Source organism: Bos javanicus, chromosome 9 (assembly GCF_032452875.1).
Source record: "Bos javanicus breed banteng chromosome 9, ARS-OSU_banteng_1.0, whole genome shotgun sequence".
In the NCBI taxonomy this organism is placed as follows: Eukaryota; Metazoa; Chordata; class Mammalia; order Artiodactyla; family Bovidae; genus Bos; species Bos javanicus.
The window spans coordinates 101,734,197-101,747,448 of NC_083876.1; the positions used below are offsets into that span (position 1 = coordinate 101,734,197).

The 13,252-nt window shown below is 52.3% G+C and overlaps 1 protein-coding gene across 1 annotated transcript in view; it reads right to left on the reverse strand.

The window, feature by feature from the left end:
- Positions 1–12,543, reverse strand: part of RPS6KA2 (ribosomal protein S6 kinase A2) — a 334,507-nt gene extending 321,964 nt beyond the window's left edge. Inside the window, exons 1-2 of the mRNA XM_061428531.1 lie at positions 12,409–12,543; positions 8,446–8,508 (exon numbers count right to left, since the gene is read on the reverse strand). Coding sequence (XP_061284515.1) covers positions 8,446–8,508; positions 12,409–12,471 — 126 coding nt within the window. The 5' untranslated portion in view covers positions 12,472–12,543. The remainder of the gene's footprint in view (positions 1–8,445; positions 8,509–12,408) is intronic.
- Between the last annotated feature and the right edge of the window lie 709 nt (positions 12,544–13,252).

The following is a 13,252-nucleotide window of genomic DNA, read 5'->3' on the forward strand; positions in this document are numbered from 1 at the left end:
GACGCCCATGGGGAGAGGCCACGTGAAGACGGAGGCAGAAACCTGAGATGCGTCCACGAGTCCCAGAACCCCACGGACCGGGGCAGCCCGCAGGGTCTGGGGCAGAGGCCTGGGGGAATTCGCCCTCCCCGCCTCGGGAGGAACCAGCCCGCTGATACCCTGACCTGATTTCCAGCCGCCAAAACTGCAGGAAACTAAACATCAGTTGTGCAAGCCGCAGCATCCGTGGAACCTCCCCCGCGGCCCAGGAGAGGAGCCCGCGATACAGCGGGCAGAGGAGGCTCAGCAGGAACTCGGTGCCAGCCGTGGGCCCTGCGCCCAGACACCACCACCTTTCGCGGGGCCCCTGCCGCCTCCTAACCCGGCTCCCTGACCTCACTCTTTCCCCCAAACTCCCTGCTTCCTGACCAACAACCAGAGAGAGTGTGCTTGAAAAACCTCAATGCCAACGCACCACTTTCCTGCTCAGGAGTCACCAGTGCCGTCCCAGAGAAACTGTAATGAAGTCCGGAGACCTGCGGGCCTCCGCGCCCCCTCCCAGCACCGCCTGCTCCCTCAGCCCCTGTCCGCCCAGACCTCCTCGGCCTTGAATCATCTGCCTTCGGTTCGGGTAGGGGCTGGTCTCTAACGTCATTTACCTCCTAACCTCAACCCCACCTGCTGGGCGAGGTCCTCCCTAACCCGTGCTCCCACCCCGGCGCTCTGTACGTCTGCTCCGGTTCTCCACAGCCCCCGCCGCCACGCGGAACGCCCCGTTAGCTAGCTGTTTACTTGCAGGAACACTAGAGCGTAAGGTGCAGAGATTCTCGTCTGCCTCGCTCACGTGAGTCCCTGAATCACTGGAGCCGGCCCGGCGCCAGGCACAGAGCTGTTGCTCAGCAGACGCTCGCGGAGATAACCGAGATGGGGGAGGGCGGGGTGGGGGCGGGGGCTGGCCGGGAGAGTATCCCGGGGGCTGTGATGCCAGAGGCGGCCTGCCCCACCCGCCTGGGTACGCCTGAGACCTCCCATCTTCCCAGGAGGACGCTAGAAAGCACCCCCTTGTATTTATCCCGTTGTTGTGAAAACAGGCATCTGTGTGTCTGCATCTTCAAATCCAGACTCAAAATCCTTTCGGCTTCTCTGCTTATGTTACCTGCCCTCGCTCCGTTCATTCTGCCGGAGACGGAAGGTGAGACCTGACTCAGGGTCGGAGGGTCTGGGCCCCTGGGGGAGTCCTCCCCACCCTCCCTCCCAGGAGCCAGGAAGAGGGACTGTGGGGGAGGAGTCTCCCGCAAGGAGCCAGGCGCTCACTCAACATTCACTTGGCACTGTGGGCTGTTTTGGTACCACATCTCAGAAAAAAATGGTCTTAATGATTCCCTGGAGATTTTTATGACTCACACGAATTGCAGTCTGTGTCTCCACACCCAGTTCCCAGCTGCATCTGTGTTACAAAAGTAAGCGTTTTGGGGGATTTGTTTGACTTTTTATTTCTTCAAAATATCCAAAGGATAAGAAGCGACATGATTTTCTCTCTGATACTTTGAACCTTACCCACACATGTACAGCATTATCAAGGAGGAAAATTCACTCTCTCTCTCTATATATATATCCTCTCTTACTGTAATTATTTAAATGATCCATTTGATATCAATAAAGTACAAGAAACTTCTGTGATTCATTAAGTCAGTAATGCATCCCACCCATGACAGAGATATCAGCCAAAAAAGCAGAGATAGGGTGTGTATCTTTCAACAGCACCTCTGGCTCAAGTTCCCCCATGCTTTTCATGCACACAAAAAAAGAACAAGTTTTGTATTTTCCTAGTTTGAAGAGATTTGGAAGGTCTAATATTTTGGCCAACGTAGCCAAATGCAAAAAGCAGACTCATTGGATAGATTGAGGGCAAGAGAAGAAGGGGACCACAGAGAATGAGATGGTTGGATGGCATCCCTGACTCAATGGACAGGAGTTTGAGCAAACTCTGGGACCTGGCGTGCTGTGGTCCATGGGGTCGCAGAGAGTTGGACACGAATGAGCAAATGAGCAACCGCAGCAAATTGAAGGGAGGAGAGAGAATTTTAAAAAGAGAAAAAGAGAGAGAAGCCCAGTGACAGGGCATGGTGACACAGTCTCTGACCCCAGTGTGGCCACAGAAAAGAGACGCGGGCAGGGTTCCCAACGCACCTGTAACCTTGCTTTAAACCCAGAGGACAGGACGGAGCAAAGCCTTTGACCCCCGGGCCCTTAGTCCATCAGCCAAAAACCCACCACCTAACCTCTGAGATTTAGGAAGAGAAAATAAGTCAGCAGAAAGAGTTTGGTTTGAAATTCCCTTTTTCGTTGGTTCTCTGCTATAATAAGCAAATTACATCATCTCTGATACCTCAATTTCACCACCTGAAAAACGGGGAAAATAACAGACTTGCCACCCACTTCTTGGTCTTAGGAAGATGGAAGATGACATCAGTCAGATACACCAAAAGCAGGGCTCTTATTTCAGCACATCCTCGGGTTTCCTCTGCAGGCAGAGGTGCACCATCATTCCTCGGGGGATAAGACACAGGAGGCCCTAAAGGACTCCCCAAGGCGACCCCAGAGCTTCCTCCAGCCCCACTGCTGTGTGTTCAACCACATGGAGAGGGCGGCTTTGACTTCCCCGGTAACTCAGACGGTAAAGTGTCTGCCTGCAATGCAGGAGACCCAGGTTCAATCCTGGGACGGGAAGATCCCCTGGAGAAGGAAGTGACAACCCACTCCAATACTCTCTGGAAGATCCCATGGACAGAGGAGCCTAGTGGGCTACAGTCCATGGGGTCACAAAGAGTAGGACACGACTGAGTGACTTCAATTTTGCTTCATGATTCAGCAACCATCTCAACACATGACCAGGTGGGCACCTTCTCCTGGTGAGACCACCCATGAAGTCACTGTGCTGGCAGGAAATACCCTGGCCCCCGGGCGGTCAGGAAGCTGCAGATGGCTGGCTGGTTCACAGGGCCAGAGCCCACGCCCTGAATGGTGTGAACAATTTGCTCTGCAGGACTATGTACCCCACCAATCCACTGTTCTCAGACAGCAGAACAGGGCCCCATGCGTGCCCAGGGTTCTAGATGACGTCAGCACGAACTAAGTAATCAGTTTGTTCCCAGAGAGGCAGTACTCGGAAGCGCACTTCTGCTGACTTTGCTACAGAAGCAGAAAGACGAGGATCGCAGAAACCGAAAATAGCTGCAAGCTGTCCTCTGTGTCCGACAGAGATCGCGGCAAACGCTTCAGAGATGATGTGATAACCGAAGGGACCCATGGCTGCTGACAATGGGAGCTGGGCTTCTTGTCTCGTGTCGATCCTTGCAAATAATTACCACTGACACATCAAACACGCTCTACCAACGTTCATCCCCAAATCTCACCGTTTCCTTCGTGTCTGCCCCAGTAGGTGCTGACGCTTGGTGAAGCCAACGGTACTGTTACCACCGCGCAGGGCATTTAAATGCCCATGGGAACTGCAGAGGCTTAGTCACGTTAGCCTTTCTTCCAAATGCATTATGCTTATAATGCTCTTCTCTAGAATTCCTGTAAGGATGAGAGTTCCTGCCTTCTTCTGGACAAATCTGAATGGTGACGTAGCCAACGTGCCTTCGCCAACTCCAGCTTCGGAGACAGGTGGGTTCTGTAAAGACACATTGATGGCAGGTAACAAGCAGGCTGGGAAGATCGACTCATCCATCTCTTTTCAAACTCCCAGCTATCTTTTCAAGCTGTAATTGCACTGCTTGTAATTGCTTTATCAGTTCTGAGCCTTCATTATTCTTCTTGTCTCACTTCTATTCAATCCAGTTTGGATTGTTTTTTCTTTTTTTTAAGGAACAATGAAACTGTCTAGATTCTCAGGGCAGGACAAGAGGTAAGAGGCCATCTGTCGACGTCTGCGGGTGACCCGGGCACAGGTGGCTGAACCCTGACCTGGGCAAGAGCCTGCTGCTACCGTGACTTAGTCCCAAGGGCTCTGAAAACACTCTTGGCTTGTCTCTCCTTCAAGATTGAAGGGCTCCCCGAAATTTCACCCCTGCCTTGCTTCTCACCCCTCGCCCCTGGCTGAGAACTGGGGACGTCCAAGCTACAGCTGTTGGGAAATCAGGAGGCTGGTCACTGAAGGAGTTCACGTTGACAGATGCTAGGGATTCGAAGAACACCTGCCTGGAGGCGGTCCCGTTGGTCCCCTGGCTCCTGGGGAGATGCCGGGGCCGGGCCGCTGGTGCCCCATCTTCCAGCATCCTCACTGGGCCGAGAGCTGTCATCCCCCTGCCGATCCCTCAGGGCAGGTCTCTATGCTCCCTGCAGAGTGCTCTCCTGCCAACTGAGGCTGGCAGCAGGGCTGCCGCCCTCCCGGCTCTGTTTTGCCTCAGAGGTGCCAGAATCATCTCTGCTGTGAAAACCCAGCACAGTTTCAGCGGGAGAGGCGAACACCCCAAGAGTCACAAGGAAATAAGGGGAAACCACGATAATGCTGGGGGTGGCTTCTCTGGACCTGGTTTCTAAAGATCAACCAGACAAGAAAATGACCGTTATTAATAAACAGAACCCTGAAATCAAAGCACTTTAAAAAATATATACACGTTCTAGTGTTTTCCACAGGGCATTCTGTGAAGTCAGAAACTCGCCTAAACCGCCCCCTGCCACCCCCCCCCCCGCCCCCCGTGTGTCTGCAGCACCTGGACACAGAGGTCAGGGATGGAGCAGGGATACAGGGGCTGCTGCTGACCTCGGCTCAGAGGCTCATCCTGGATACTCCACGTCCTTCCCCCAGATGACTGATGGGGCCTGCGTGCAGGTCAGGAGGCTACGGTCACCCCTGGTCTCACCCTCCAGAGGCCCCCGCTCCGTACCACAGTGCCCAGCCCAGCGAGGCAGGTGCTTCTTCCTTAAGCCCTGACTCTCTCTGGGGTCCTCATTTCCCAGCATTTCCACGGTCCTGCTGCACACACCAGGCCAAAAGCAGCAAGGCACAGGACCACCAGACCCCGAAGAGCAGGGGCCTCGGTTCGGTTCAGTTGAGTCCGAGTCTTTGCAACCCCATGGGCGGCAGCACGCCAGGCCTCCCTGCCCATCACCAACTCCCGGAGTGTTCTTGCTGACAAGCCCCTTCCAGGAACCCCTCAAACAGCAGCTGACGGGGTATTTCCTAGTGGGATCTGCTGAGGCAGTTTGGTTTCGTTTTTCTTTTGCTTTTCTCCAGGACACAAAGGCTGACGGCCTCTGATGTGTCACGTGGACTCTCATGAAGAGTCACCTTCCTTTGAGTTTATACAGAGCCCCCGCAAGACCTCGGAGACAGGAGGTCTTCCCTCGGCAGAGCTGAGGAGAAGGTAGGTCGCAGACGCTCCCAGCTTCTGATGCCGACTCCCTGTCTTGATTTCAATCTTTGATCTCGACCTTCACCAGAGCCCTTCTTCCAGAGGTTGGACGGAACCAGGGCGTGAGGTACAACTGGACACGAGTCACCTCTGAAGACACCTGTGCGTTTGCTGCTGTTGTTCAGTCGCTCAGTCGTGTCCGACTCTGCAAGCCCACAGGCTGCAGCACTCCAGGCTTCCCTGTCCTTCACCAACTCCTGGAGCTTGCTCACACTCATGTCCGTCGAGCCAGGGATGCCATTCAACCATCTCATCCTCTTTCATTCCCTTCTCCTCCTAGCTTCAATCTTTCCCAGCAACAGGGTCTTTTCCAATGAGTTGGCTCTTCAAATCAGGTGTCCAAAGTATTGGAGCTTCCAGCTTCAGCATCCGTCCTTCCAGTGAACACCCAGGACTGATCTCCTTTAGGATGGACTGGTTGGGTCTCCTTGCAGTCCAAAGGACTCTCAAGAGTCTTCTCCAACACCACAGTTCAAAAGCGTCAATTCTTTGGTGCTCAGCCTTCTTTATGGTCAAGCTCTCACATACATACATGACCACTGGAAAAACCATAGTTTTGACTAGATGGACTTTTGCATAAAATGTCCCACATTTTTGCATAAAATGTCCTACACTTTACACACACACACACACACACACACACACACACGTGAAGAACATTCCACACGTAAGAACTGTATCAGTAAAAGGCGCAGCAAGGCTGGGGCCATCACAGACAGTCCTGCTCATCTGCTCCTCCTTCCATGCAAGGCATGAGGTCTTACCCACAGGCCACCAGTAAACATTCTTGATTGACTGAATGAACAAACTGTTGTGGAGGTGGATATTTTTTCCGAAATAAGACTTTTTTAGTCATCACACACGTTCAGACTGGCAAGGAGTGTGAGGCCCTCATGCCCAACTCTGTTGCCATCTGATTTCATTTATCTGAGCCAAGGATCTTTTGCTCTGAAGGCTGAGGAGGACGTACGCGGGAAACCTGGCCCCAGAAAACGTCAGACACCCGCTCAGGACCCCTGGGTCACTTCCCCGCTGCTGGATTGGAGCCTGGGGTTTTCAGCATCATCTCTCAGAAGCAGCCACTGACAGGCTGGGCCCAGTGTCTTTCCGTTTCCCCACAAACTTTACAAATGCATCCACTCATCAGCCTGTGTCCTGCAGATACTCCCAGTGAAGTGAAGTCACTCAGTCGTGCCCGACTCTTTTCGACCCCATGGACAGTAGCCTGCACCAGGCTCCTCCATCCATGGGATTTTCTAGGCAAGAACACTGGAGTGGGTTGCCATTTCCTTCTCCAGGGAATCTTCCCAATCCAGGGATCGAACCCAGGTCTCCCACATTGTAGACAGATGCTTTACCATCTGAGCCACAAGGGCTTCAAGGAGGCAGACACTCCTAACCACTCTTCATTTACTAAGAGTCACAGGCAGGCTGCCTTTCTGTCATTTGGACAAGGTGACACCGGGAAACAGGAAACATTCCTCTACCTCATGTTCTGTTATCAAAAGTAACTTCAAGAGCTCAGTCGACTTTCCTGCACTCCTGCAACAACTTAGCACCTACATTTGCATCAGAAGTGCTGCTACTACTACTGCTAAGTCACTTCAGTCGTGTCCGACTCTGTGCGACCCCAGAGACGGCAGCCCACCAGGCTCCCCTGCCCCTGGGACTCTCCAGGCAAGAACACTGGAGTGGGTTGCCATTTCCTTCTCCAATGCATAAAAGTGAAAAGTGAAAGGGAAGTCGCTCAGTCATGTCGGACTCTTTGCGACCCCATGGACTGCAGCCCACCAGGCTCCTCCATCCACGGGATTTTCCAGGCAAGAGTACTGGAGTGGGATGCCATTGCCTTCTCCGCGGAAGTGCTGAGGATAAGACAGTTTGAGACCAGGAGACCTTAGGAAGTAACTACAGTTAGTGATGTAACAGGTTCTGTGAGTTACCAAGCCCTTCGAGGGGATCCTGGTGCACAGTCAGTCGTGGTGCCAGTTTGGCTGCCACCGTGAGCACCCTGGAGCCTGTCTCCTGAAGCTGACGACTGAAGGGCCTCAGCAATCTCCCTGCCGGAAATACACCAAAGATTCCCTGGACGTCAGAGTCCAGGCGCCCCCAGCACCCCGTCACTCCACCCCGGCCCCACCCAGTGCCCCATTGCTCCTCTCCGCTCTCCCCAGCGCCTCAGCCCAGCGCCCCATGGCTCTGCCCCACCCTGCCCCACCCCACACAGCGCCCATTGCTCCTCCCCAACCCCCAGCACCCCATCGCTCTGCCCCCACCTTTCAGCACCCCATCACTCTGCCCCGGCCCCACCCAGTACCCCATCGCTCCTCTCCGCTCCCCCCAGCGCCCCAGCCCAGCACCCCATCACTCTGCCCTGCCCCACCCCACCAGCGCCCATCACTCCTCCCCAACCCCCCAGCGCCCCATCGCTCCTCCCCAGCCCCTCCCAGTGCCCCATTACTCCTCCCTGGCCCCGCCCAGCACCCCAATCGCTCCTCCCCCCAGCCCTGCCCAGCTCTCCATCGCTCCTCCCCCAGCACCCCATTGCTCCGCCCCCAGCCCCGCCCAGCACCCCATCGCTCTGACCCAGGACCCACTCGGCCCTCGGTCCTCGGCCCAGGCGTCCCCCGCCTGCTCCCACCCGGCTGCAGAGGGATCCACCTTCTCCCATGGCCCCAACAACACCTCCCAAACAACACCTCCCAGATGTTCTAAGAGGCTATGTGACATGACCTCTGGCAGGTGAGAGTGATCCCTCACTTCTCTATTTTCCCTGCGTGTCTTAATTGATAATGACTTGTCATTTCTCCTTTAAAAAGTCCACACGAGAAGACTCTAAATCTCACCTTGGGTGGTAATTTTTCTTCCTGTGTTCTAAGTATCCCTTTTGCGGGAAATTATTGACTATAATATGTACACAACCCATATGGGTACGTGTGTGTGTGTACATGTATGTATATACACACATTTCACTAAAATACCACTAATTTCAAGCTTTCATTTCCTCCTTCCACCCACCCTCCTCCCCAAATAGTAAAACACTCACAGTCACTTCTTCCACAGCGTCTTCTGTGGGCTCTGCGTCTAGATTTAGGTCCTCTTCGGTGGTCTGACAACAAGAGAGACACGTGAAGCGCAGTTAGCCAGTGTTCTTGTAAACAGCATCATGCAGGCGATCAATGCAGAGGACGAACTAGATGCTCGGTACTGGACCCTAGGACCCGGAAAGGGCATCAGGGCCCCTCTCCACCTGAATTTAATTGAAACTCTACGAGGCTTCATGCCAGAGACAGACCCTTTATGTAACAGGAGGCAAATGAGGCAGTGAGTGTTTATATCCACAATGACAAATCACCAGATCAGCCAACTGTGCACGTCTGACACCACAACCGAAAGGAGAAGCAGGTGGTTTATATAACTCCCTGACCAGCACGGCGAGGGTGTGCATTTACACGGCCCCGAAAGTCTCGGGCGTGAGGACAGAAACAGGTCACAGGGAGGCTTTGTAGCCAGCCCGTGAGAGTGGAACAAAACCACAGTCTCGAGCCAAAGCTTAGAGAGCGAATTAAACCAGAGAGAGCCAAGTCCCAAATCATAAAATCATAGTGTCGTGTTTCTGCAGGGTAGGCCTTGAACAGAAAGGTCTGTGTCTGAGCTTTGCCTCCCACTTAATGACTTCAGGCAAATTGCTTAACCCAAACCTCAGTTTCCCCATACAGAAAATCAGGGACATAAGTATATCTGCTTCTTGGAGACACAGACAGAATTCAGGGAAATAAGACCTCACAGCAGTCCGCCCCAGCTCTGGCGTGTGGCGGGTGCTCAGAGTTGGCTGCTGTCAAACCATTTCTAGTTTCATTTCCAGCCCAGCAGCCATGAGATCATCGTCACTGTACAAGCTAGGCTGGGAACTTCAGGAGTCATGTTTGATCTGCATTGCTGAAAAACAGGGTTTCTCCTCTCTCTAACGCGTGATGACACCTCGGAAGGAAAAATCTCGTTGGGTCCTCTGAAGGACAAACCAGATGGTTTGGCTGGGCCTCCTGGGCTGGTGCTGCCCTGCCTTCCCCACCGCACCCAAGTCCTCACTCCCCAGCCACACCCCGTCCCCTGGAGCCCACCCTGGGCACGGTACCCCTGCTGACAGCAGTGATGGAAAAGTCCTGCTCTGAAGATGTGTGTGTGTCTAACTTGCTGACACACCATTCACACAATCCGCTCAGTTCAGTCTCTCAGTCGTGTCCGACTCTCCGCGACCCCATGAACTGCAGCACGCCAGGCCTCCCTGTCCATCACCAACTGCCGGAGTCCACCCAAATCCATGTGCATTGAGTCGGTGGTGCCATCCAGCCATCTCATCCTCCGTCGTCCCCTCTCCTCCTGTTCACACAATACTTTGTGCTTATCTCGGGGCCAGCTTCTTCTGGGGTTTTATAGAGGGCCCAGTTTTTTAACTAGCACATGTTTCCTTGTCAACATGCCTCATTCATGGGCAAAACACGCCTTCCAAATACCTCAAAACAATTCATAAACCACAAACACTTTTCTTAGACAGTCAAATGAACTTCCCCTGGTTTGTGTGCTGAAGCAGGGTCGATTTTTATAAGGACATATAGGGATTCTACATAAGGATTTTTATAAAGATTCTCTAGTCCAGTGACCCTCAAATCCAACTTAGTTCAGTTCCCTCTCACTGCAGATGAGAAAAGAGATTAGAGGGGAAGTAACTCATGAAGGCAGGAAAAACCTAGAATCAAAACCTAGAGCATTGATCACTACCCCCGGAAAACCAACATCTGGTTCTGTTAAATGGTGTAAAAGCAAACAACGCAAGCACTGGCATCATATAGCAATTTCCTCATAGAAAATCACACCTTTTATGCAAGGATTTTGTGACACTTGGAGTTCAGAGGTCAAATGGACTCCATCTAGTTTTGCCCAATCCCTTGATGTGGGAGTTTTTTTAGTATCACACAGCATAAAACATGTGCCAAACTGGGAAACAAAATCAGCCTCTGGGTCCAAAATAGATCTCACGCTTTCCTGACACCGTGAAATATCTCAGGGTTAATATTTCAGGGTTAATCTTTCTGTAGAAAGAGCTCTCACTTCTGGGTCCCAAATAAACAGAGATTGAATGCTCTGTCTTAACTTCCTCAGGGTTTACAATCCCAAGACATTCACCCAGGAAGCCTGAAGAAAATTTCTTTTGCTTCAGGACCTTTAAATTTATCCGATTTTTATTATTTGTTGTTGCATATACATGAACCTCAAAGACTTCTATAAAGGTGCCCTCTCTGTGGGGTGGCGAGGCCATGCAGTCTCTCAACCAACGGTGCTTCGGATTATTCCAGATTGCAAGCTTTTTCTAAGATCATGTTATATATATTTCTAATAATGTGAGTATATTTATTGCTGGTGTATTTTCAATTTTAGAAACATCTAAAGCACAAGCTGCTGTCCAGAGCTTGGGTCACTGGCCACAATACAGTGTCCAGAGTCCCAGAAGATGTGCTCCAAGCCTCCTCCACTCCTCACTGCGTTCTAAGCCCCCTGACTAACCCTCCCCCGACAGAAAGGCTTCCTCCGTGGGGCTCGGATGTTGAGGGGCACCAGCTGGGCCCCCCCACCACCACGAACAGAGTTCAGGTAACCAGGAGGGGCTCAGAAAGCAACCAGAGATAGGAATGGGCCTTTTGGTCCATCATTAATTCAAGTCATTAGTTCAACTTGTTAAAAACCCAAACCTTTCTCAAAAGAAAAAATAAACTTGATTTGGCAGCCTGCTGAGTGAGAGGTTCTTTCTAAGGTATTGCTGTCACTGCTGAGAACAGTCTCGTGTGCAGAAAGAATAATCAATAGCCTTGACCCATGGGGTCATCGCCTCTCACTTAGGTGCTCCATCGAAGAACTGGCCTTCATATCTGTGCCAGGCTTGACAAGCTCCTCTGACCAATATACACACCCCAGGCATTAATAAGTTAGTGTGGCTTCCAAAAAAGCATTAAATATAAAATATTAACTAAATTCTCTTCTGAAACAGAATCTCTCTTTCTGTTCAAAATTACGTTAATGTCTCAACACATAGTATATATATATATAAATAATATATTTATAAAACACGTAAACCAGGAAGAATTGAACTTACAGACACGATGCAGGATGTACGAGATAAGGCAAAAGTTAAAGGCTGGATTTTGTAAAGGTTTGGTCAGTTACTAAAATTCACCATTTATAAATGTGATTTGAGTTGCTGTAAACACAGCACAGGTATATTAAATAATTCAATAGACTTAATAACTTTGGGGAACTTTCTCTTCCAGGAAAAATATACGTTGATGTTCTAGAATTCAAACTAAACAAACGAAATTCCAAGAAAGGAGAGCTCTGCGTCCCTAGGGTAGCACAAGTCAAGCAGAACCACACCTGCCTCCCACCTGCCAGGCAGCCCTGTGGGCGGGCCGCTGACATGTGCATTTCATTATCTTTTCATCCTCAGTCTCTCCTCTTTATTCAAACACGCACCCGGTTAAGGTTGCATCATCTACGCCTTGTGTTTTAAAGCAGAGCTCATCACTTGCTTCGCCTTCTGGTTTCATCCTTCACTGTAGCAGTTGGAGGGCTTATAATTTAAAGCCACTTGTTGAAGGAAATAAACTGATGTAGCTTAGTCTGAAAGCAGGGAGACTCTTTTAAGGCACACACTCTAAGATGCATCCTGAAGTTTGGCTGAAGAGCAGCCATTTTTTTCTTCATTCATTTTCATTCATGTATTTACACCACACACACGCCTTGTGTGGGTGTGTGTGCACACACATATGTACAGTTTATATGTGTATATAAACACAACACACACACCTATACTAATTAAACATCCCAGACTCTACCACATAGTAGTCGCTCAATAAATATGATTTCTTTAGAGTACACAGACTGCCCACTGGCCGCAGAGTTAGGGTTTTTAAGGATACTGTAGAAAAAGTACCACACTTTCCTTCTCTGGACTCACCTCTATTTCCATGGGCTCCACCTCTATCTTTTTCCATAGCTCCAGCAACTGTGCAATGGGCATGTTTGAAAACTTTCCCTCCGATCAAGATCAAGTATGGACAGGAAGAAAGCAAATGACCGGAGGCGCCAAGCAGTGCAGAGATCCAGACAGGATGCCGGAGCGCAGGCAGAGGCGGGCGGCGCTGGAAGAAGGGAGCCGGCGAGGACGCAGTCCTGCTGGGACGGCCGCGGGCGCCGGTCCCGGTCCTCGGGCCCGGGGGCTGGGGAGGGAGCCGGGGGTCTTCAGTGTGGCTGCTCCGCCGGCGTGTCCTCGCCCCCGACGGTCGTCACGCCACCCCTGGGCTGCTCCAGGGGCTCGGCCGCTTCCCGCTGGCCGGCGCTGCGAGCCGGAGGAGGAGGCAGGCTGCAGCCTCGGGATGCGCGCTGCGACTTTCCCGGAGTGCGCGCCGGCTCGGCCTCAGATTGGACTCGCTGCCTCGCCCCCTCCCCGGAGCGGCCACTCCCCCTCCCCCCACCATTTTACCTTAATTGGCTTTAAACGACGGGTGAAAGTTGGGTCTGAGGATGCTGCTGCCATAGAAACCGCATAGCAACGAGGGCTGGGGGAGGAGGGGTGGCGAGGAGGGGGCCGTGCGGCAGGTTCTGCCCTCTCCCTCCCCTCGCACGCGCGCGTGCACACGCGTGCACACACCCCTCCCTTCGCCAAGGACTGCGCTGAGCCCCCTACAACCACCTGCAGCCAGCGGGGACCCTAGGGGCGTCCAAGGCCAGAGGCCAGGTGCTCGCGAGCTGCTTCTCCTGCACCAGCGTTTCAGAGACTCTGCATTAGAGAACTGCCGCTG